Source organism: Arvicola amphibius, chromosome 13, assembly GCF_903992535.2.
Source record: "Arvicola amphibius chromosome 13, mArvAmp1.2, whole genome shotgun sequence".
Taxonomy (NCBI): Eukaryota; Metazoa; Chordata; class Mammalia; order Rodentia; family Cricetidae; genus Arvicola; species Arvicola amphibius.
The window spans coordinates 39,240,159-39,264,526 of NC_052059.1; the positions used below are offsets into that span (position 1 = coordinate 39,240,159).

The following is a 24,368-nucleotide window of genomic DNA, read 5'->3' on the forward strand; positions in this document are numbered from 1 at the left end:
GGTGACTCTGCGTAAAGGGTTCTCAGTTCACGTCTCAAATTATAAAGTTCAAGGGTAGAAATAGTAAGTGCAAGATGATGTCTTTGCGACGGCGGAGGCTCCAGGAGACGCAGAGAAACGCCTCTGGAGAAGAGTTCTTTGGCTCTATGACTTCCTGTTTTCTTTTTCACAGATGGCAGGCTGCAAAGTGGTGGCGAGCGGTCCCCACTAGTGAGAGCCTGAGATTCCCAGACTAGCTTCTGCTGAGACCGCTCTTCCTGGGCAGGGGCGACTGCAGGCGGGGGGCGTGGCCTTGAGGGGCCGGTGTCGTCAGTGCCCAATGAGAACGTGATGTGGGCGTGCCCTGTGGGATGTGGGCGGAGCCTCACCCTGGCTTGGGCCGCGCCCGCAGCTCGGCGGCCTTTTCTTCCGCTCCCGCCCGGAGTTGCTCCCTGGCGGCTGCACCGGCTCGGAGGAGTGGGAGGAGAAGCTACGCCGCTGGGTGAGTTCCCGGCCACGCTGCTGCCTAGAGGACCCAGCTGGAGAACCGCTGTGGCGGGTTTGCACCTGGCTGAAGTGCGTTGGCGTTCGCGGGCTGCGCTCGGTGGGCACGAGGCTCTCGGGCCCGGGCTCGCTCCGGGGTTCGGGTGGTTCTGCAGGAGCCGCATGGGATGGCCGAGGGGGGTGTCCGGGAGGCTCAGCGGTTGCACCCTTGGCTGCGGCACTTCTTCCCATCCCGTGGGCAGAGACGGTTCAGCCTCAGCACCCGCGAGTTCAGTACCGGGAAAGGGCTCACCACCCACTGAATTGCTGGTGGAGGACTGGCGATGTAACCCAGTGGTTGAGTTCTTTAGCTCAGGGTCCTGGGTTCAATGTTCAGCGTTGCTAAATATAACGAATAATAAACAATTCCATCTCCTTTAAGGCACACACACACAATTGTTTGTAGAACAAGCCAGGGTTGCTTCCCGGGTTCGCAAGAACCTGTCAAATGAATTGCTCGAGAAGTTATTAAAACGTGTTAATGCCTTTTGGGGTGTATTTTCAGGCTAAACACTCGCAATAGTCAGGATTCTTCTTGCCTAAGAATAGCAAAACAATGCTGGAACGTCCTTGCAGATTCTACATTCGGAGATGCGTAGTGTAAAGTTGAAAGGCATGAATTTTGATCTTGGCATTGGCGCTGCCAACTTTTGTAACACGGGCTCAGTTAAACTCATGTGAAATGGTACCGGTTTCTAAAGTGTTCTTAAAACCCCATATTCCATATGTCTGTGCTGAATTTGTTTTTCTCTGTGCGCTTTTTTTGTTAAAAAGATTTATTTTTATTTATGTGTTTGTGTGTGAGTTTATGTGTACCACATGTGTGCAGGAAGCCAGAGGGCATCAGATCCTTGGAGTTTGAAGCAGGTGTGAGCGTCTTGATATGGATGCTGGGAATTGATCCCTGATCCTCTGGAAGAGCAGCCAGTACTCTTAACCGTTGAGCTGTTCTCTCAGTTCCTCGCTGTGTAGTTTTAAAAAAGGATAGGGAATAGGAAATGCTTAAGAAAAGACAGTGTAACGGGAGAGGTTTATGAGAACAGGAAAGGGTAGAGTGTGTGATTGCACTTTAAGGCTGTAGACTGAAAGGACACACCAAAATGAAAATGATCTATAATTATATAAGAGAAACTTGGGACGCTCTTAGAAGGACTTGCAGCAAGTATCAACTTTTAAAAAATGAGCATACAAAGCAGTGAGTTTCTCGATGACGTCATTGCTGTTATTCATTCGTCTGCCCCCCCCCCACTCCCTGTCTCTGGCTCCCTTTCTTCCCTAGCTAGAGCCCCTTTGCTTTCTTGTTTCCCATACTCCTTCACCCTATTTCTTGTCTCCCTTAGGGTCTCTTCCTCCCCTCTCATGATCTTCTTTCTAGTATCATGAACTGTATACACACACATGCACCCACAAATAAATACATATACAATTATAAAACTTGCAATATTTGTCTTTCTGGTCTTGGATTTTTGTTTAATATAGTAATTTTCAATTGTATGCATTTCCTGCAAATGGCATGATTATATATTTTCTATTGGGTGCGTAAAATTCCACGTTATATGTGGATCACTTTTTTTTCCTTTATCTTTTCTTTTCCACTTATTTTTGTTATGTTTAAGACAGGATCTCACTGTGTAGCTTTACCTAGCTTAGAACTTGACCGGGCTGGCCTTGAACTCAGAAATCCCTCTGCCTCCCAAGGGCTTGGGACTAAAGGTGTGCCCCTCCTGTCAGGCATGGGCCACATCTATATCCATTCATCTAATGGACTTCTAGATTGGTTCTATTTCCTGGCTATTGTAACAGAGTAGCAATGGCCATGAATGTGCATGTATCTCTATGTTATGTTAATGTGGAGTCATTTGGGTATAGACCTAAGCTGGATCAAATGGTAGTTCTATTTTTTTTTTTAAAGACCTCCTTCCATACTGAATTTCACAGTGGCTACACAGATTTACATTTCTACCAGCAGGGAGTGAGATTTGCCCTTTAGATACATGTTCGCTAGCATTTGTTGTCTTTTTAAAGTTAATGTGTGTGCGTGTGTGTGTGTGTGTGTGTGTGTGTGTGTGTGGTGTGTGTGTGTGGTGTGTGTGTGTGGTGTGTGTGTGTGGTGTGTGTGTGTGTGTGGGGTGTGTGTGTGGTGTGTGTGTGTGTGGTGTGTGTGTGGTGTGTGTGTGTGTGGTGTGTGTGTGGTGTGTGTGTGTGTGGTGTGTGTGTGTGTGGTGTGTGTGTGTGTGTGTGGTGTGTGTGTGTGGTGTGTGTGTGTGTGGTGTGTGTGTGTGGGGGGGTGTGTGGGGGTGTGTGTGGGTGTGTGTGTGTGTGTGTGGTGTGTGTGTGTGTGGTGTGTGTGTGTGGTGTGTGTGTGGTGTGTGTGTGGTGTGTGGTGTGCGTGTGTGAGTGTGTGGGTGTGTGTGTGGTGTGTGTGTGTGTGTGGTGTGTGTGTGAGTGTGTGGTGGTGTGTGTGTGTGGGGTGTGTGTGGGGTGTGTGTGTGGGGGGTGTGTGTGTGTGGTGTGTGTGTGGTGTGTGTGGTGTGTGTGTGGGGTGTGTGTGTGTGTGGTGTGTGTGTGTTTGGTGTGTGTGTGTGGTGTGTGTGTGTGGTGTGTGTGTGTGTGTGTGTGTGGTGTGTGTGTGTGTGGTGTGTGTGTGGTGTGTGTGTGTGTACGTGGCCTCTCATGTATCAGAGAACCTACAGTGCAGGTGCAGAGTCGGAGAATAACTTAGAATTCAGGTCTGCTGTAGATCTCCAGGACTGAGCTCAGGTTCTCAGGCCCCATGACAAGTGCTTTCACCTACTAAGCCATCTTGCTGTCCTCATTTGTTCTCTTGAAGGCAGCCATTCTGTCTGAGATGGGACCTCAAAGCAGTTTTAGTTTGCTTTTGTTTTTGTTCTGTTTCTTTAAGACAGGTTCTCACTAGGTAGTTCAGGATGTCCTGGAACTGCGTAGACCAGGCTGGCCTTCAACTCACAAAGAACCACCTACCTGCCTCTGCTCCCAGAGTGCTGGAATTAAAGGGACCCATCTCAAGGCAGTTGGCATTTACCTGATGTCTAAGGATGTTGAATGCTTGTTCAGGTGTCTCTTGGTCTTTTGTAATTCTTTTGAACCCGCTATCCAGCCTAGTAACTCATTTATTGGTTGAATTTGGTTTTTAGTTTTTGCAGTTCCTTTTATATTCTAGATATCAGTCCCTTGTCTCATAGGTAGTTGACGAAGATTTTCCCCTCTGATTCTGCAGGCTCTTTTCACTCTTTATGAAAAGAAGTCTTAATTTCATATTGTCCTATTTTGTTTTATTTAGTCTTTTTCCAAGTTCTCTGTTTTAATGACCTCTCTTTACATTCTTTACAGTTGTACAAATAAAGTCAGGTGAAAAGATGGCAATTAACTTAAAACATTGTGGAAGGACGCTTAAAAGAAACCCCACACTAACTCAGAATTGAGAAATAGATGGTTATTTATTTAGGGGTAAACTCACAAATCTGCTTGAACGGAGATCAGAAACCAAATCCCGCAACCGGAAGAGAGAGAGAGAGAGAGAGAGAGAGAGAGAGAGAGAGAGAGAGAGAGAGAGAGAGAGAGAGAGAGAGAATGGACGCATGCTCTACAGATAGTTATAGATTAAAAGAAGTAAAGTGATAGAGTAAAAATAAGCCACGTAAAAATGGAAAATTCACAGAGAGTCTGGATTATGTATTTTATTGTGTTTTCTTTGAAATTTTTGACTGTAAAGGAGCTAAATACAGAGAGACATTTCATTATATGGGCTGCCAGTCTAGACCAGAATGGACATCTTAACGGTATGACTTCAGGATTTGGATCTAAGAACATGATGCTTTGGAAAAGTTGGCATATGTAAGAGGCCACGCCCCAGTGGGCGGGTAACCACTGGCTATAAGACTTCCTACAGCAAAACATGATATAGTGGAATGGGTGACGGTGAGCATCTTAAGTTCAGGGAGAACCTTTAAGGTTCCTTTGCATAGATATTTTCATTCATAAAATATTTTTTAGAATAAAAGATTTTTACCTCTTGTAAAATATATTTTGTCTAAAAAAATATATTGTCTCCCCAAATCATACAGCTATCATTCTACTCCCCTGTTTATCTATCCTATCTATCTATCTATCTATCTATCTATCTATCTATCTATCTATCTATCATCTATCTATCATCTATCTATCTATCTATCTATCTATCTATCTATCTATCTATCTATCTGGTGGTGTCGCTAGAGTTTGAACCTTGAGCCTTCTACATGCTAGATGAGTGCTGTGTCACCAAGCTACGTCCTCCAGTCTTCAGTAAACACACACACACACACACACACACACACACACACACACACACACATGCATATGTATTTAACAGCCTTGGAAGATACTGTGTGACTGCAGAGTGGTCTGAAGACGAAAGGCCATGCAGTCCTTCAGCGAGACACTCGCTTGGGTGCCCTGCCATGAATAAAGAGTTGCTTTGCTTTTCTGAGCCTTGTTGCTTTAATTGTGAAGTTTGTCTCACGGGTTGTGAGGACTGACTCCCGTCCTTTGTGTGGAAAGTGTAGGTATAACCATGCCTGGCGTCAGATGTGCCATAATGACGTCTGACCTGCGTTGTGTTTATGATGCAGCAGAGAGAACTGGTCGCTGGGTTTTGGTCTGATTTCGAGAGTCCAGCCAGACACAGGGCATGATGGGAAGTGATCTGCAGCCACCCCTCGACTCTGGCTGTCTGCAGAGTGGTAATCCCTTTCCTTTCCTAGTTCTCAAGTTGAGAAACTCGCCAGACACATCCATCTCCATCTTGATCTTTGCCATATAGCATTGGGGCTCACTGAAAAACCGTTCCTCACAGGAAGGTTAAAGAACATGCATGGGGAGAGCCTGCCTAAGAGAGCTCAGATGTACATGGGTTAGTTTAGTGAGTACAGATTACAGCCCGAGATAACTGAACCTCTGGTGGTTTGCCATGGTCAGCACAGCCTAGAACACACCCGTTGACAGCCAGCCTCCAGAAGGGCCTTTTTTTTTTTTTTTTTTTTTTTTTTTTAACTTGGATGCATGTCCACCTTCCTGAGGTTTTCTGGGTTTTTGTAAATATAAGCCATCTTTATTCTTTTAAGTACCACAATCTTTAAAAAAAAATTGTAACACTTTCAAAGTTCCCTATCTCTTTAAAAGTTCAAAGTCCTTTAACTGTGGGCTCCTGTAAAACAAAAACTAGGTTATTTACTTTCTTATTCCAAGAGAACTGGGGCATAGTTACAGTCAGATCAAGGCAAACCCAGAATCTAGATTGTGGAGCTCAGTGTCCAGTATCTGGCATTCATTCATGATCCTCCGTTCCCAACAGCCTGGGCAGCCCCACTCCCCCAGCTGTGCCTTCTGCAGCGCACACAGCTCGCCTTGTAGGCGCAGGCCAGCTCAACTCCACACCTGCCATTGACCTTGGCAGATACTCCACAGGCCTGACATCTCCAGGATCCCAGCGTCCACTGAAAATGAGATTAGACCTTCACCAGTGGCCTCTCTTGGATGTTGCTTAGCTTCAGCTGCTCTCTAGTCCCCTTCGATCTTGCCTCTTATGCTCTCAAAGCCATGTGGGTGACCCTTAGATATTGTCAAGCTCCCACGGGCAGCTTGAGCAGCAGTCTTGGCCTTCCCAGACTGCAGCTTGTGCGTTGACCCTAGAGAAATAATTCCTCGACTTTCACATCGGTGAGGCTGATCTCTTATTAGTCGCAGCTGATTCTTCAGCCCAGATGACCAGCGTCTGTTGTCCCAGAGCTTCACTTCAGCAGGGTTGGTCTCTTGGTAATCAAGCTGCTTCTTTATTCTTTAGCCTTGGCTGATCGACAACTAGATTCCTAAGCCAAAATATCACATGAGTGACCCTAATAGAGTCTTTGCTTCCCTCTGAAATGTCCCCAAGCCAGGCCTTCATTGTCTGCATTATCTTCCAAAGCTCTCATAGCACCCTCTCTAAAATCTGAGTATTCAACAGTCCCAAGTTCCAAACACTTCTATAGTCTCCCCCCCAAAAAACCATGGTAGGGTAAGTCACAGTAACACCCATTCCTGGTACCAGTTACCGTGCTAGCTTCCTTTATGTTGCTATGAGATAAACACGGATGGAAGGGGTTATTCCATCTGACAGGTTACACTCTACCATCAAGGGAAGTAAAGGCGGAAATCAGAGGAACGCTGCTGCTGGCCTGCTTCTGGCTCATACTCAGCTTGCTACCTTTCTTACGTAGCTCAGGCCCTCCTCCCTAGAGATGGTACTTCTCACAGTAGGCTGGACCATCCTGCATCAGTTAGTCAAATACTGCACAGACATAACCACAGGCCAATTCCCAGTAGAGGTTTCCTCTTCCTAGGTGGGTGAGGGTGACAACTAGGATTAGCCATCACGCCTAGCATGCAGGAACCTGGGTTTAATCCTCAGCCCTGCATAAAGCCAGGTGTAGTGATGCATACTTATAATTCCAGGAAGCAGGAGGACCAGACGTTCAGAGCCATCTTTATCTGCTTAGTAAGTTCCAGGTCTGCTTGGCATAGGCGACTGCCTCAAGAACAAGACGAGCCAAAGCCAAAACCAAGGGAAGAAAAAAAAATACTTAATATTAAAACTTACAGAACTAAGGATAGCTCACAAATAGCAACAGAAAGCTAGGCAGTTAATTCGCGGCACAGCGTGAGAGTATATGGGCGATGGTAGCATAGCTAAAAATTAAAAGTAAGTAGCTCTTTACCATAAGCTTTTGCTGGCTCTTTGGAGGCTATTGTGTGAGCGTGCATGCATGTGTGCCGGGGTGTGCAGATATACCCATCCACATAGGTCCGTGTTTACATATTTAACTGTAGAAAAAGACTCGTAAATTAGGTGGATGAAGACTCGACTATATTGCCATATTGAAAAACAGCTATTATAACAGAATGTAAATCACAGGGTCCCCTGAGGCCATCTTTTCTTTGACTTTACTGGTTTACAGGGATGACACGATGCTTGGTCTGCACCCAAAGCTGAACTTTTAAGGAAGCCCGTGTTCCACACAGGTGCCTGACGGATGTATAGCATCGCTTTCCCCCCAGTCACGGAGAAGCTGGGCAGGGGTGGGAGCAGCCTTTTGGGATAGTGAGAGTTTTGGCGACTAGAGTAAGGGCCTTCAGTTCATTTCATAGATGCTTGCTTAACAGTGGGGAGGGCTGTGGAGACAGCTTGGTTGGTGAAATGCTTGCCAAGAGTCCGAGTTTGAGTCCCAGACCCATGTGAAAAGGCAGGTGGAGCCGTGCATGCCTGCAGGCCCAGTGCTGGGAAAGTGGAGACAGGTGGAATCTTGGGACTCGAGGGCCAGCCTCCCTGGCTGGACCAGTAAGTTCTGGGCCAGATGGTGAAGAATATCACGAACACAGCCATCCAGATATGACATTGCTCTTGCAGCCATAGGCATCTAGCCTTTACAGATACCTGCAGTAGATTCTCAACTTCCCATCATGCATAGAGGAGGAGATTTTGAAGCCCCTTCCCTTCCTGAAGAACTAGTGTCTATTAATAGCTACTGGAGGGGGGGTGTCATTTTCTTTTAATGATGTAGCCTCTGGGAAACTAGGTGGGAAGAAAGGGTTCAGAAGATGGGGGGGAGGATAATATATGTGATCACAATACATTACGTGTGTGTGTGTGTGTAATGGTCCAGAAGTAAATATAAATAAGTCTGTGCTGTAATATTTGTTGGGCTGGCTGCTCTGGTGATGGTGGTGTTGGTGCAGAAAATACTTAGCATAGGAGGTTAGCGAGAACCAAGTGTATTTCTGACTGAGGTCTGCCTCGATTTTCCTTCATGCCTCTGTGCTTGTAACACAGTCTGGAGGGAGTGAGCAGGCATTTACCGAGTACACACTTCAAGAGGATTTTGTTCATGATGAGGAGTTTTCATTTGATCTAGGTTTATAGTGGTTTCTAATTTTAGTATTCCCGAGGGAAATACAATGTTTCCCTTTAGGGACTCACTAAGACAATGGCAAATAAATAGCGAATCTATATTGCATGAGGAATTAGATGTCTAAGGTAAAATAAGAAAGCAGCCTCTTCTGAGCTGTGCTGAAAGTGCACACACGTATCAGGGTGTCAGCCTGGCAGAATGTAGGCTAAGGGCCCTGAAGGGTAAGATTAGAGATTGCTCATTTGCGACCTGTCTTAGGGTTTTATTGCTGGGATGAGACACCATGGCCATATTCACTCTTATAAAGGAAAATATCTAATTGGGACTGGCTTACAGTTTCAGAGGTCCATTATCATCACTGCACACACATTATCAGCATGGTGGCATTCAGGTAGACTTGGTGCGGGAGAAGGAACGTAGAGTTCTACATGTGGATCGGCAGGCAGCAGTAAGAGAGAACCCCATTAGGCCTGGCTTGAGCATTTGAAACCTACTGACACACCCACCCCCAGTGACACACTTCCTTCAACAAGGCCACACCTAATAGTGCCACTCCTTATGAACCTATGGGCCATTTTCATTCAAACCACACAGGGCCTAGGACACAGGGGCAAAGTTTGACTCAGTTGTTGAAGGGGATGTTTGGGAGCTCTCTGAATAAAACCCTTGGATAGAGTTTGAAGCAGAAGCTGCCTGTGTGTGTAGTTATGTGTAGTGGTTTTAATAAGAATGGCTCTCATAGGCTCCTGTATTTGAAGGCTTCCTCATCAGGGAGTGGAACTGTTTGATAGGATTAGAAGGTGTGGCCTTGTTGGAGAAATTGTGTGACTGGGGTACCGGCTTTGAGGTTTCAAAAGCCCATGCCACACCCAGTCTTTCTGTCTTAGCCTGTAAATCAGGATGTAGCTCTCAGCTACTGCTTTGGTGTCATGCATGCTACCATGCCCCCCACCGTGACGATACTGTACTAAACCTCTGAACCTACATGCAAGCACCTCAATTAAATGTTTTCCTTTGTAAGAGTCGCAGTGGTCATGGTGTCTCTGCACAGCAAGAGAACAGTGACTGAGACTTTTGGTTTTAAATCTTTTCCCCTTTTGTATTCAGGACAAAACCTGGAGGAAGACCCGTGGGAGGCAATGTTTGAGTAACTCCAAGGAGACCAGACGGGGGGAATGTCAGCCCTCAACTGGAAGCCCTTTGTGTATGGAGGGCTGGCCTCCATCACAGCGGAATGCGGTAAGGAGTCCGGGCGCTGAAGCCTTGCCTGATTAAGTGTGAAGGCTGTCATGTTTGGTGTGTGGTCTGCTTGGTGTTCAAATGCAGAATGCAAGCTTGTGAAATAATGACCTCAGTCTGGAGACATGTGTTCTCGGGATATGTTTTTAGACAGATTGGTCTTTGGCTACTTATTAGCAGTTTGGGGTTTACAGTGCGGGAGGGAGGAAGTTGACCAGATAGTTTCAAGACTCCCATTTGGAGTGACTGACCCTGTCACCCTGCCCTTTCATCCACTTTGCCACTGTTAACCCATTTGGCTGCAGAGAAGTTTGGCACGCTCCAGGGACTTCTCTGAACCAGAGCAGATTGACTGTGCTCAGGCACTTTCTAGCTTTTTGATGGCTCTAACGTCATCAGCTGGGTTCTGACTGCATTGCTCCTGTGTCCGGGCTCTGTCAAGCACCTGTTGACAGCTTGGCTCCCAAGTGTCTTGCACTGGCTTGGACATGTCCCTGTCTCGGTTGACTTGCAAGGCACCTGATTACCCACGTTCTGCAAATGAACGGAGGGTTTGAGAGACTGCGTCTTCTCCCTGAATGAGTTAGCCTGGACTTTACTGAGCCAGGGTTGCTGTGTGAGGATGGATTCTGTACATGTGGGTAAATGGTCAGGTTGGGTGGCAAGCATCTTTACCCGCCTCACCAGGTTTCATTTTAGACTATAAACTCTTCTTGCTAAGTGAAAATTCTATCAACTTTTATAAACCTCTATTCAATCACCGAACCCAATCTTAGCCTTTTCTTACATAAACAATACAGTTATTTGGAGTTGTAAGTGGATTTCCTCTTTGTATAAATGATTTTGTTTATCTGTTCTATAGCGGTGCAGACGCCTCAGCTTTATATAAAAGTAGATGTTTAAATGAGTATGGGAGCACACACCTGTAACCCTGGCATTTTGGGAGGTGGGGGCAAGCTGATCAGGAGTTCAAGGTCAGCTTCAGCAACGTAGCAAGTTGGAAGCCAGGATGGGCAACATGAGACCTTGTCTCAGAACAAAAACAACAAATGATGTTTGCTCATTTTGGGGGTTTGTTAATATTTTGGTCCCTCCCCTTTTTTTTAAATATAAAAGACTACATAGTTTGTTTTTTCATTTGTTCGTTTGTTTGAGACATGATGCTGCTGTGTAGCCTCAAATTAATCTGCTCTCTGCTTCATGAGTTCTAGAATTATAGGTGTACGTACCATCGTGCCTGGCTGCTGATTTCGTGTGTGTATGTGTGTGTGTGTGTCTGTATGCCAGCAGGCAACCTTGGGAGTTGTTTCTTGGAGCCACTCTCTCTCCCTCCTTCCCTCTCTCCCTCCCTCCCTCCCTCCCTCCCTCCCCTCCCTCCCTCCCCTCCCTCCCCCCCTCTCTTTTTCTGAGGCAAGTCTCTCACTGCCCTTGAACTTGCTAAGTAGGCTAGGCTGCCTGGCCAGCAAGCAAGCCCCTATCTTCACATCCCCATGCTCACCTTTTTTTATGTGGAACCAAATTCAGGTCTTTATGCTCAAAGGCAAGTGTCTTCACAAGTGATCTATTTCCCCAGCCCTGACATTTCTTAATGTTACTTTTTTTTAGGACGATATATTTTTTTCTTTAACCCCCCACCCCAGAGCTGAGGACCAAACCCAGGGCCTTGGGCTTGCTAGGCAAGCACTCTACCACTGAGCTAAACCGCCAACCTCTTTTCTTTAACACTTTAAGGCACGTTTCCAATTGATTTAACTAAGACCCGGCTCCAGATCCAAGGCCAGACAAACGATGCCAACTTCCGAGAAATCAGGTATCGCGGGATGTTGCACGCACTGATGAGGATAGGTCGAGAAGAAGGGCTGAGGGCGCTGTATTCTGGGTGAGTCCACTTCCGTGTGTGTGTGTGTGTGTGTGTGTGTGTGTGTTTAACTGGGTTAGCACAGTGGATTTTCTTTCTCGTGGATACAGGGCCCTCCCCTTGCTCATTCAGGATGCTATCACGCAGTCCACGGCAGCAGCTGGAAACGCTGCAGAGCTGTATTGAAGGTGGATTTAGGAATCCTGTGGAAGGATGAGCTTGAAGTCGTGGGAGGAAGAAGGGAGGATCTGGACGACCTCCCAGAGGGTGTCCTTGGGATGAACATAACACAGCTGGCTGCCCAGAGCATGAGAGGGTGTTGTCTAGGATGGAAAAATTTGGCTTGTGTTCGCTGATTCTGGCTTGAACTTGATATTGTACTGGGAACAACTTGAGAGAGAGGGGAAAACAACCTGACCGCGTACCTGCCGTCCTGGGTTCTTTGTACTCAGAAGGGGGTGACTACACATTTTAATTTGAGTGGCATATTACCTCCATATTTGCATTTTCATCAAAGGTTAGTGTGGGGTCTCAAGCTTCCTTTCAGAGGCCTCAGAATCACCTCTGATGTCAAGAGCCACTTGTGTTTTTGTTGCCTTTTCGATGTTAAGAAATCCATTTTTAAGCTGGTTGTGGTGGCACATAACCTTAATCGCAGCACTAGGGAGGCAGAGCGCCTGAGTTTAAGGCTAGCCTGGTCTACCTACCTATTGAGCTCCAGGAAGGGAAGACTACATAGAGACACCTAAGACATTTTAGCTGTAGATTATGTCTTTGCGCTTGAGTCTTTCTGAGATTTTCTGACGTGTAGGCTGGCTTTTGTCTTCCTGCATGCCGATGGGACAGGATTGCCCCTGCGATGCTGCGCCAGGCTTCCTATGGCACCATCAAGATCGGCACTTACCAGAGCTTGAAGCGATTAGCTGTGGAACGCCCAGAAGGTGGGTGGCAACCTGTCATCCTGGGGACAGTCAGTGGGTTCGTAGTTGCTTTAGTCCAGACATTTTGGAACGGGTTTTTAATTATTTGGTTAATTTTCGACCCCTAAGGAAAAGACTGGGTACAAAGAGTAAGCAAACTGTGATCGGCCTGAGCGGAGAGAAAGAAACTTTGTACGAGTGTTTTCACCACTGTGTGTGTTGAAATAGCCTCCTCCCAGGCCCACCCCACCTCCTCACCCTCTCCCAACATCATGGTCATTTTCTTTATGACCCAGAGACTAATTTGTGCTGCCGTGTACTCATGGGTGTGAGACCATCCACTGGGGTGTGGTCGACCCAACAAAGACCATCTGTTCTCTTAGAGGAAAACAGCCCTCTCCCTACCCCAGAAGTCCTCAGTTGTCAGGAGCTCCTCAGCTAGGGGTGGGAGCAGTCATTCGTCTTGATGTTCAGATGCTTAGCTGCATGTTGTACCGTTTCCACTTGTCAACCGGAAATTTTCTGAAATTGAATTATCACCCATTTTCAGGAAGGCACTAAATGAGTGTGTGTCTTACTCTAAGAGCTGTGATAACAGTATGTGTCCGTGGGATCAGCGCGTGTCCGTGGGATCAGTGTGTGTCTGTGGGATCAGCTCGCGTCTGTGGGATCAGCGCGCGTCTGTGGGATCAGCGCACGTCTGTGGGATCAGCGCGCGTCTGTGGGATCAGCGCGCGTCTGTGGGATCAGCGTGCGTCTGTGGGATCAGCGTGTGTCTGGGATCAGCGTGCGTCTGTGGGATCAGCGCGTGTCTGTGCGATCAGCGCGTGTCTGGGATCAGTGTGTGTCTGTGGGATCAGCGTGTGTCTGGGATCAGCGTGTGTCTGTGGGATCAGCGTGTGTCTGGGATCAGCGTGCGTCTGTGGGATCAGCGCGTGTCTGTGCGATCAGCGCGTGTCTGGGATCAGTGTGTGTCTGTGGGATCAGCGTGTGTCTGGGATCAGCGCACGTCTGTGAGATCAGCGTGAATATACAAGGCAGTTGCACTACAGGCCCATTTGGAAAAACAAAGAGGAATAGCAGATAATTATTTAAAATTAACTCCTTGATTCACACAGCATACGTTTATGTTCAGGTGAGCTGGTAGAGTGTAATGGATTAATTTATATTGGAGTCATTTACAGGAAAAACTCTATGGACAAAAAGCCAACCACTGTGTCTTTGTCTATAGATGAAACCCTGCTGATCAATGTTGTGTGTGGAATTCTGTCTGGAGTCATATCCTCGGCTATTGCTAATCCAACTGACGTTTTGAAAGTAAGTGCTGGCTGCATCATAGAGGCACAGTCCACATTTTTATTTTTGGAACTGGGGACAGCATTCAGATAATGAGACTCCGCAAATATAGCAAACAGTGTCTTAGCTGTGAACAGACACCATGACCATGGCAACTCTTATAGAGGGAAACATTTAATTAGGGCTGGCTTACAGTTCAGAGGTTTAGTCCATTCATCACGACAGGATGCATGGTGGCATGCTGGAGAAGAAGCTGAGAACTCTGCATTTGGATCCGTGGGCAGCAGGAAGAGACTGAGACCGAGGCCTGGCTTGAGCTGAGAACTCCCAAAGCCTGCCCCAGTAACACATTGCCTCCAACAAAGCCACACCTCCTGATAGACCCACTCTCTGTGATCCTATAGGGGCCATTTTCTTTCTTCAAACCACTACACTATGCGTCTTAAATTTCAAACTTTTAAAAAGCCACTAAGTGGATTTCCACTGATACAGATGAGCTTACTATTACATAGAATTCATTATAAAGATAAAAATTTTGGTGATTAAGCAGTAAGAAACCTTTTGTCTATATATATATATTTTTGATTTTGTTTTTTTACAGAAAATCTCTATTGTGTTAGTTCATTGAAAAATGCAGCGACTGTACAAAATTGCATAAATCTAGGCTTCATGTTAATATTTTTTTAAAGATGTATTTATTTATTATTTTATTTGTGTGGGTATTTTGTCTGCATGCGTGACTGTGTACCATGTATGCAGCGTCTGCAGAGGCCAGAAGAAGGCATCTTATCCTCTAGAACTGGAGGTACAAATGGTTGTGAGCCATCATGTAGGTACTGGGAACTGAACCCAGGTCCTCTGCAAAAGCCCCCAGTGCTCTCTGCCATTGAGCTGTCTCTCTGGCCCCCTCATTAATATTTCTGACATGTTTTCTTTCCTACTACCTTTATGCCAGGAAATACAAATGGAAATATGTCACCTGTAACAATTAGAAGCAACACATTGATGAACTGTTGAGAACACACTGAATAGACACTAATCTATTAAGGGATTAAGGCAAAGGAATGATGAGTAATTAAAAAAAAACCACATGAATGCCATCTGAAGCTCCCCTTTCCAATCCCTTATTTAACAAGATCCTATGCTTTGGACTGTGTGATAGCATCCTGAATAACCAGGGGAGGACCCTGCCTTCTGGAAGCCTTCACTCTGATAGGTGCTGACAAGCATCAAACTATGACATGTTGGGTGCACAGTACTTAATACCTGCTATAAAGGCAAGGGGTAGCACGCAGATCCATACTCCTATTATGGATCTTCTTCCTTTTCTTTTTTTTTCCCTACAGGGTTTCTCTGTGTAGCCCTGGCTGTCCTCTCTGTAGACCAGGCTGGCCTCTAACTCATAAAGATAGACCCACCTGCCTCTGCCTCTCAGTGCAAGTGTGCACCATCACTGCCTAACTCCTATTAATTTCTTTTTTTTTTTTTTTTTTTTGGTTTTTCGAGACAGGGTTTCTCTGCAGCTTTAGAGCCTGTCCTGGAGCTAGCTCTTGTAGACCAGGCTGGTCACAGAGATCCGCCTGCCTCTGCCTCCTGAGTGCTGGGATTAAAGGCGTGCGCCACCACCGCCCGGCTTCTTTTGTTTTTTTTTGAGATAGAATTTCTCTGTGGGACAGTTCTGACTGTCCTGGAACTCACTTTGTAGGCCAGGCTGACCTTGAACTCACAGAGACCCACCTGCCTCTGCCTCTCAGTGCAAGTGTGCACCATCACCGCCCAACTCCTATTAATTTCTTAAAAAGGAAAGGTGGTGTCTGTATTTTGGTAAGTTTTCCCAAGTCAGCTAAGTTAGTAAGGCAGTAACAGTTCCTTTTGAAGTTAGTGACAATATATTTGCTCCCTCAACAAATATAAGATACTGATTTTTTTTTTTTAATGAGAAGTCCTTCATTCTGCTTTTCCCTCTGATTTATTTAATGGGTATGGGTGTTTTGCTTGCATGTATGTCTGTACACCATTTGGATGCCTGGTACCCATCCCTGGGACTGGAGTTACAGATAGTTGAACTACCGTATGGGTGCTAGGAATTGAACTTGGGTCCTCTGGAAGAGCAATCAGTACTCTTAACCACTGATCCACCTCCCCAGCCCACCTCTTTACTCCTAAGACAAAGGGCTCTATTGAACATTTCATATAACTGTGGAGTCTCAGTCAGTCACGTGGCTCTCCTGGGCTCTGTGAACTGTGGAAGTTCTGCTGTAAGAAAGTGTAGAGCCGGGCGGTGGTGGCGCACGCCTTTAATCCCAGCACTCGGGAGGCAGAAGCAGGCGGATCTCTGTAAGTTTGAGACCAGCCTGGTCTACAAGAGCTAGCTCCAGGACAGGCTCTAAAGTTGCAGAGAAACCCTGTCTTGAAAAACCAAAAAAAAAAAAAAAAAGAAAAAAAAAAAAAAGAAAGTGTAACAACATCCTGTCGATGGCTCATTTGCATACTTTTGACAAGTTGGAAAATATTGTGGCTTGGAGCAATTTAAGAACTAGGCTTGCTGCAATTTACTGCAGCCGAGTGCACTGGTTATCTCTCACTGGTTATAGTAATATTAACATCACTTTCTCTAGCTGGCTGTGGTGGCACACGCCTTTAATTCCACTAGTGCAACTCTGAGTTTGAAGCCAGAGTGGTCTACAAAGCAAGCTCTAGGACAGCTAGGACTATGCAGAGAAGCCCTGTGTCTGGAAAAAAAAATTCCTCTCTTTTTCCTTCTTACTAACTCATAGACAGAAATAGGCTATACCTAACCTTCCCAAAAGACAACAACAGAGAGAGAGAGAGAGAGAGAGAGAGAGAGAGAGAGAGAGAGAGAGAGAGAGAGAGAGAGAGAGAGAGAGAGAGAGAGATGCTAGATAATACTCGGATGCTTAGTCCTTTTTAGCGCTGAAGTAGCTAAGGGCCTGCCAAGAGCATATGAAGGGAGCATCACAGGGACCTATGCCATTGGTCTGCTGAGGGTATCTGAAGGGAGTGTCACAGGGACCTATGCCATTGGTCTGCCGAGGGTATCTGAAGGGAGTGTCACAAGGACCTATGCCATGGTCTGCCGAGGGTATCTGAAGGGAATGTTACAGACACATTTATGCTGGTTTTCCCCAAGCACCATTAAGCACTAGATGGGTGATTTTCTTAGGTCTCCGGTGGTGAGGGGTGGAGAATAGGCCAGTCTCCTTCTCACATTACTTCTTCTGTCGATCTGTAGATCCGAATGCAAGCCCAGAACAGTGCTGTTCAAGGAGGAATGATAGGCAACTTCATTGACATCTACCAGCAGGAAGGGACAAGAGGTCTGTGGAAGGTGAGCCTGGAGCGCTGGCTTTTCCCGTCCCTTCCTCCGCACTGTTTTAATCTGAGTGTCATCTTGGAGTAAGAGGAACGCCACTTTCTCCCTTTGAAGACGCCTTCCTTCTTAACTCACCTTTAAAATGGGAACGTGAGGAGTGCGTTGTGGTTTCCAGCTGCCCCTCAGATAGTGCACACAAGGGGTTTTGGTAAACAGCCGAGCTCTTTTTATTTGATGTTTGCATTTTGTTGTTTTGGTTCTTCGATGTCCCCGGGTCCCCTTCCCACTGGGTGATTAACCTACACAGCTTCATGGCTTAGGTGAAGTCTATGGTCAGGCAAGTGCCAATGTAGAGTGCTATCTCCTAGGAGCCTGATGAGTCCTGACTCATGGGTGTGATCCTTCGGCGTGGCAGGGACTGGGCTTTGAGGATGGCTTGTCCAAGCCACGGTTGGCCAGGAGTTGACTCTTGAGTTCTGACTTGGTGGTGCTTTACTCTGTTACTCCCCTCTCCTACCTGATAACAGAACTAGTAACGGGTGGGATAGAGCCCCGTACCCTGGCGTTCCCTGGAGGGATGTGGAAATCATGTTCCTATTCATGTTTCTACCCAGGGCGTGTCCCTCACAGCTCAGAGGGCTGCCATTGTTGTCGGTGTGGAACTTCCAGTCTACGACATCACCAAGAAGCACCTGATTCTCTCAGGCCTGATGGGGGACACCGTCTCTACGCATTTTCTGTATGTGTATGGATTTTAAAATTTGATATTTTAACTGGGCGGTCTTGGCGCATGCCTTTAATCCCAGCAGCACTCGGGAGGCAGAGGCAGGCGGATCTCTGTGAGTTTGAGGCCAGCCTGGTCAACAAAGTGAGTTCCAGGGACATCCAGGGCTACAAAGAGAAATGCTGTCTTGAGAAAAAAAATAAAAATTAATATTTTAGGTATGCATTACCTTGGGGTGAAATTTTTGTATAAATTTATGGAAGTTTTAGAGAAAGAATTTAATAGTATTATACTTTCTTATTTGAAAAATCATAATACAGAAGTCGAACACGACCAGATAAAAGTCTTTATGCCTTCACATAGGTAGCTGTTGTTAACAGATATGTACCTGTATGTGTGCAAACAGTGTGTTTGCACAAAAACATCACACTGCTTTTAAAAGCATGACAACATATCCCAAATATATTTCCATGTCTGTTCTTACAGTTTTAGCTTTTTCTGATTGTTCATGTTTGTGTCTGTGCACACGGTGCAAAGGCCTGCGGAGGTCAGAGGGATGAGGTCAGAGCCCCAGAGCTGCAGTCCCAGGCCGTCCTGAACATCGGATATGGGTGCTGGGAATCTAACTTGGATTCTGTAGGAACACTATATCCTCTTAACTGCTGAGCCATCTCTCTGCCCTCCATTTGTTTTTAATTACTACAGGATATACGAACACAGCATAGACCATTTAATCCATCGGTGGGCTCAGTGACTTGGTCTGGACAGGGACATTTAGGCAAGTGTGGCCAGTGTACTGTGTTTCACCACTAGGGGGAGCACTATCTACATCTAGTGGGCAGAGTTTGTATGCTGCAAATAATGGACAAACCTTAGTGTGAACAAAACAACCCCCACAACAGAGAATGAGCGAGTCGGCAAGTGAGGAACACGGAGGTAGAAACCTCTGAGCTGACGGATACTGATAAAATAAAACTGCAGGAGAGTTCAGTTCAGTGGTGTATGGTTTGAACAGAAGAAATGTTCAGGAGCCAGGCAGGTGGTGCACGCCTTTAATCCCAGCATTTAGGAGGCAGAGGCAGGAGGATCTCTGTGAGTTCAAGGCCAACCTGGTCTACAGAGTGAGTCCCAGGACAGCCAGGGCTGTAACACAGAGAAACCCTGTCTCAAAAAGCCAAAAAAGAAAAGGAACTGTTGAGGAACAGAGCAGCACGGTGAACTGTGGTTTCTAGAGCCGCATCTGCAGTGTGCGCAGGAGTGTTCAGGCCAGAGAAGAGGAAATGGCCTACAGATGAGCTCCACGAAGTTCAGCTTAGGACTTTTCAGCAAGGAAGTGAGAGTATAACCATTCTGTTTTATGATTTATGTAAGTCAGTAAATTAAATAAATTAGGTTATGTACACAGATAAGTATTGGCTAGATACAACCCAGTTTAGCAATGATTCTGAGTGTGGCCTATGGTAGTCTAGTGGGACTGAAAGTCTACTAGAACTTAAGACCCCGTGGGGGATACGCAGTGAGAGGATCTTGTGCTTTATTTATTTTTAGACTTAATTTTTACATGTATGAGTGTTTTGCCTGTTTGTGTGTGTGTGTGTGTGTGTGTGTGTGTGTGTGTATTTACTGTGTAAATGCCTGGTGCCTGCACAGATCAGGGCATCAGTACCCTGGAACTGGAGTTACAGATGGCTGTGCGTCACTGTTTGGGTTCTGGGATCTGAACCTGGGTCCTCGGTGAGAACAAGTGCTCTTAACAGATGAGCCTTCTCCAGTCCCGTGGACCTCATTCTTGGTCCAGCTCTTTAATTGAAGGTAATTTGGGAGGAAGCTGTCTTGTTTCCCGCCTGTGTAGCTGTCGCTGAGTGGGAGTTCTTGTCTTCTCCATAGCTCAAGCTTCACCTGTGGTCTGGTGGGGGCTCTGGCCTCCAACCCTGTTGATGTTGTGAGGACACGCATGATGAATCAGAGGGTCCTTCGCGATGGTGGATGCTCTGGCTACAAAGGTACCGTGGATTGCCTATTGCAGGTGAGAATGAGTGTCTGTGCAGGATTGTGAGCTACACACACACACACACACACACACACACACACACACACATTGAAGTAACTAAGCTATGATGATTGGTAAGACCATAGAGCCCTTGGGGATACATATCTATTATAATACATATAACATACACTTTTTTTTAAATTTTAAGACAGAGTCTTAGTTATGCAGCCCTGGCTGGCATGTAATTTGCTGTGTAGACCGAGACTCACCTGCCTCTGCTGAGATAAAAGGCATGTGCCACCATGTCTGGTATGACATGACATTTTTGGTTGTCATGGTTTCAACCACGCTAGGGTTGAAAGTCCAAGACCTAGATAAATTTTTATAAAGTTCATTTTCCACATACTTTTCCCCTGCTAGGAAGGTTGCTAAAATAGTAATATTTTCTGTGGTCACAAAACTCTCCCTTTCCAAAGTGGACCTCTTCCCTCTTGGGTCCAACTGGAGTAAGTATCCTGTCCAGATGTTACTCACAGGAGAGCATCAATCCGACCGCAGCTTAAGTACTGGTTCTAGCAGAGGAAAGGGTTCGGCTTCCCTACTAGGTCAGCAGCAGCCAAAGCTTAGGGATGCTTGCTCCAGGTCTCAGCATAATGCTAATGTCTCTTAGTCTTCAAGGATTGCTTTACATTTTTAAAATAGTTTATGTATATATAAGCTATATATATGTATGTGTTCTCTCTCTCTCTCTCTCTCTCTCTCTCTCTCTCTGTGTGTGTGTGTGTGTGTGTGTGTGTGTGTATGATGCTCTATCTGCATGTATACCTGCAGGCCAGAACAGATTCCATTATAGATGGCAGTGAGCCACCATGTGGTTACTGGGAATTGAACACACAGACCTCTGGAAGAGCTGCCAGTGCTCTTAACCACTGAGCCATCTCTCCAGCCCTCTGCTTTACATTTTTTTAAAATTATGTTTATTTTGTGTCTATTTACTCTGTCTCAAAAAGCAAACAAATGAATATTGTCATTTGTAAATGGCATCACCCAAAGCCTGTTGAGTCCACTCAAGCATTTGGTTTCTCTATATCCTTGCATCTAGATTGGAATAGGTCTCAGGAAATTTCAAAGACCAATGGCAGCATTTCCCCATCTTCTGAATGCCTTGCCTCCAGCAGCCAACAGGTCATTCTGCTAGGAACTGCAGCTCCTGTGTGACACATGGCCTTTAGGGGCACAACACACAAGCTGGCTGTACGTCAGCACTCCCAGCCTTACAGTGGGCTGTGCTGGGGCAGAGCAAGGTGGTGCCCTGAGCAGCAGGGTGGGCTGCTGCTCTTTGCCACAACTGAGGGGAAAGACCACTTTGACAGGCTTGCGTTTCCCCAGGCTCAGTCAGGACAACTGTGGGATTCAGTTCTTTCCACCATTTAGGTTGGGGGTGGGGGGTGGCATCCTCAACTTTGGGATTTAATTTTGACTAAAAAGTGTATCAGTTTGATACATTATTGATGCATTTGACATAATTGGAGAATGGGAAGTTAACTTTTTTGTTTTCTTTTTAATAGACATGGAAGAATGAAGGTTTTTTTGCTCTATATAAAGGTTTTTGGCCAAATTGGTTGCGCCTTGGTCCTTGGAATATCATTGTATCCTTTTTTGTTGTGGTCGATCTACAAAAGGTTATAACCAAAGAATATTGTTTGTTTTGTTTACAAATTAAAATGTAGAAGTAAGTTCTTGTCCATTTGAGTTCCTCTGATTCTAAGAAATAGCCACTCTGGACTGGAGAGAAGGTTGGGCTGTTAAGAGTATGGGCATCTCTTCTAGAGGACCTGAGTTCAAGTCCCAGCAACCACACGGTGATCACAGTCATCTGTAATTCCAGAGTGATGTGATTGCTATGTCTCCTGCTCTCCCGGGGAAGGATGTAGGTGCCATCAGTGTGTAAGCATGTTTACTGTAGGTCACTTACTGAACATGGGCGGGACTTAGCTCTGGAAGTGACAGCCAGGTGTCAGGTCAGGAGGGGCAGGTCAGCACACATGGAAAGACGTTCGAGGTGGGGTGCTTGGGTTCACATCCCCTTTCTTTGTTGATGGAGAAATGCCAGAGAAGAGCTTCCTGGGGCTCTGTGGTACTCTGCCCCGTGAGGTCTTTGCTGATGAGAGTGGATATCATTCCTGAGGAGCCCGAGGCTGAGGGGTTTGTAGGTCTCAGCTCCGCTCTCTGTTCTGAGCTGCCCTTGGGCAACACCTGGGGAGGCAGCCTGAGGCTGGACATGGAACTCAAGTGGGATGGTGTCCTCGGGCAAGCTGTCTGCAGGTGTTGACCAGCAGAGAAGCGAGGTTGTCTGTCCACTCTATGTGTCGGGCTTGGTAACATGACTTTTTTTTGGCATCCTTAACCCATAACCATAGTTCTTTTTGACGTTCGAGCAGCTGAAGAAACTGGACATGTGACTAGTCGGTGCCACGCGAGACGTTCTTCTGAAAAGCCAGCATCGGCGATGGTAGAACCTTCTGTGCTTCTGGCTGCTTCTCCCCGCACATCACAGCTTCTAGGATGAGGGAGCACTAGGATGGTGAAGACCGGGTTCTTCAGATTGTCATGCGTTGGCACCGGGCGCTTTTTCATCCGTGTTCGGAGACTTAAACCGTAACGTGTCCTCGCGTGTTATAGTCTTTACCGTGGAAGTGCCCTTTGACACCCGAGATAATGTACAGAATACATGTTTCTTGCTGTAGAAAACTTGCAGGGAGATCAGGACCGTGTGCAGTTTCCTCTGGGAGAGCCGCTTTGTTGCCTCTGGGCTTCAGCTGTGAGAAGGCTCCGTTGTGAATGAGTGTCGTGTTCCTCCCCGCCCCTCCCCCCCCACCTTGGCTAGTATTATTCCTCGACCGTTGAGAGCTTTTTAGGTTTCCCATCAGCTGAAGAGATTTTACATTTGGACTTTTAAGGTCTAGACCTGTGCGGTGCACTGACCCTGTCACTGCAGGAAATAGATTTTTAGAACATTCACTGCTTTATAGTTTCTGATCGGGCAGAATCCTTCACTTACAGTAAATGAAGTTAACCCTCCGAAGGCTCGACCGTTAGCCATTTGCCCTATGATTTTTAGCAAAGTTTATTTTTTCCATGTTGATCACATGGGGCTAATCATGCTTAGTGAAGTCGGTGTCAGATGAAGGGAAAACTACCGAGACTGCCACGTGAAACGGGAGTGTGTTTACGTAAACAGTTGAGGTACCATGGGGTTCTGAGGAAGGCCTTGTTGAGTAGCATTGCAGGTGCAGATTTTAGTTGCTAATGACCGGAAGAGGGATGCCTCCAGACTTCTAGCCTTTCCTTTAGCTCAGGGTGGGTTTGTTTCATAACCTTTATCTGAGATTTCCTAGTTAACTTCCTTGAAATTAAAAAAATATATATTTATTTTCTTTCTTCTTTAATTTTTGTGATGTTGGGGATCAAACCCTTGTGCATTCTGGGTATCTGCCACACACTGAGCCCCCCACCCCACCCCAACCCAAACTGATGACTTTAGCGCCTTTGTTTATCTCCTTTCCGATAACAGGTATATAACGCCTGGCTACCTATTTTTATTTCTTCTGAGACTGATGAAACCTATTATACTTTTCAAAGCAGAAGATGTCTCTAAGAGCCAAGAGCTTTCTATTTCTAGAAGGGAGCCCAGTCCCGTCAGGTGTACCCTGTGGAAGTCTCAGTGCTAACTGGGACTCTAAGCCGGGCCGATGCCAGGTTTATTTCTCACCTCTCCCCTTAGGACCCCTTCCTCTTCGAGGCAGAAGCGTGAGGATTTCCTTCTCCTGAGGGTTGAGTGCTTTTTTTTCTCTCGTACATTTTCACCTTGGCTTCTTTATTAATGTTTTCTTTGGAAAACAGCTAGTGAAGCTGGGTTTGATTTCTAAACGTAAAAGCTAAGACGAAATCGTCACAGAGGGCAGATGGCTTAAAAGATGAAGAAAGTTCACAAGTCCCTAGTACGCCACTAGATGGCAGTAGAGGACCCACGCTGCTGCTGGCCAGGCTCCTCCGCTGTGTGTTAGAGCTGTTTCCCTTCTGACCTGAACATTCCCTTAAGCGATAGACTGACTCCATAGAGGCTTTGAGTTGAAAGGACTGCATTTTTCTCAAACCACTTTTTGTTGATTTTTTTTTTTTTTTTTTTGAAACAGGTAGCCCTAGCTGTCCTGGAACTTTTGTTTTTTTTTTTTTTTTTTTTGGTTTTTCGAGACAGGGTTTCTCTGCGGCTTTGGAGCCTGTCCTGGAACTAGCTCTTGTAGACCAGGCTGGTCTCGAACTCACAGAGATCCGCCTGCCTCTGCCTCCCGAGTGCTGGGATTAAAGGCGTGCGCCACCACCGCCCGGCCTGTTTTTTTTGACAGAGATCTGTCTGCCTCTGCCTCCCAAGTGCTGGAATTAAAGGCATGTACCACCACCGACTGGCGGAAAAAGCAAAAAAAAAAAAAAAAAAAAAAAAAGGTAGTACAGGTCCATTTTGAAGATCATGTAAAGAGT

General features: G+C 46.2%; 1 protein-coding gene across 4 annotated transcripts; it reads left to right on the plus strand.

Annotated features, from left to right (window-relative positions):
* Positions 1-407: 407 nt before the first annotated feature.
* Slc25a30 (solute carrier family 25 member 30) lies at positions 408-23,609 on the plus strand. 4 transcript variants are annotated; one of them, XM_038310531.2, is made up of 10 exons: positions 408-481; positions 9,576-9,707; positions 11,439-11,586; positions 12,412-12,506; positions 13,717-13,802; positions 17,035-17,130; positions 17,730-17,854; positions 19,727-19,865; positions 21,398-21,478; positions 22,250-23,609. In XM_038310531.2, exons 2-10 carry the CDS (start codon positions 9,644-9,646, stop codon positions 22,289-22,291), a joined length of 876 nt encoding a protein of 291 aa, XP_038166459.1. In that variant the 5' UTR covers positions 408-481; positions 9,576-9,643; the 3' UTR covers positions 22,292-23,609. The 4 variants fall into 4 exon arrangements, with proteins under 4 accessions (XP_038166459.1, XP_038166461.1, XP_038166460.1 ...); XM_038310533.2 differs by having other exon boundaries at positions 11,439-11,517; XM_038310532.2 differs by having other exon boundaries at positions 423-555.
* Positions 23,610-24,368: the final 759 nt, after the last annotated feature.

Excerpts from the sequence above, each read along its gene's own strand:
- Slc25a30 (XM_038310531.2), top strand. The coding sequence starts at position 9,644 with ATGTCAGCCCTCAACTGGAAGCCCTTTGTGTATGGAGGGCTGGCCTCC. Across the intron at positions 12,507-13,716 it reads AGCTGTGGAACGCCCAGAAG|ATGAAACCCTGCTGATCAAT; the intron begins GTGGGTGGCAAC and ends CTTTGTCTATAG. Across the intron at positions 21,479-22,249 it reads TTGGTCCTTGGAATATCATT|TTCTTTTTGACGTTCGAGCA; the intron begins GTATCCTTTTTT and ends CCATAACCATAG.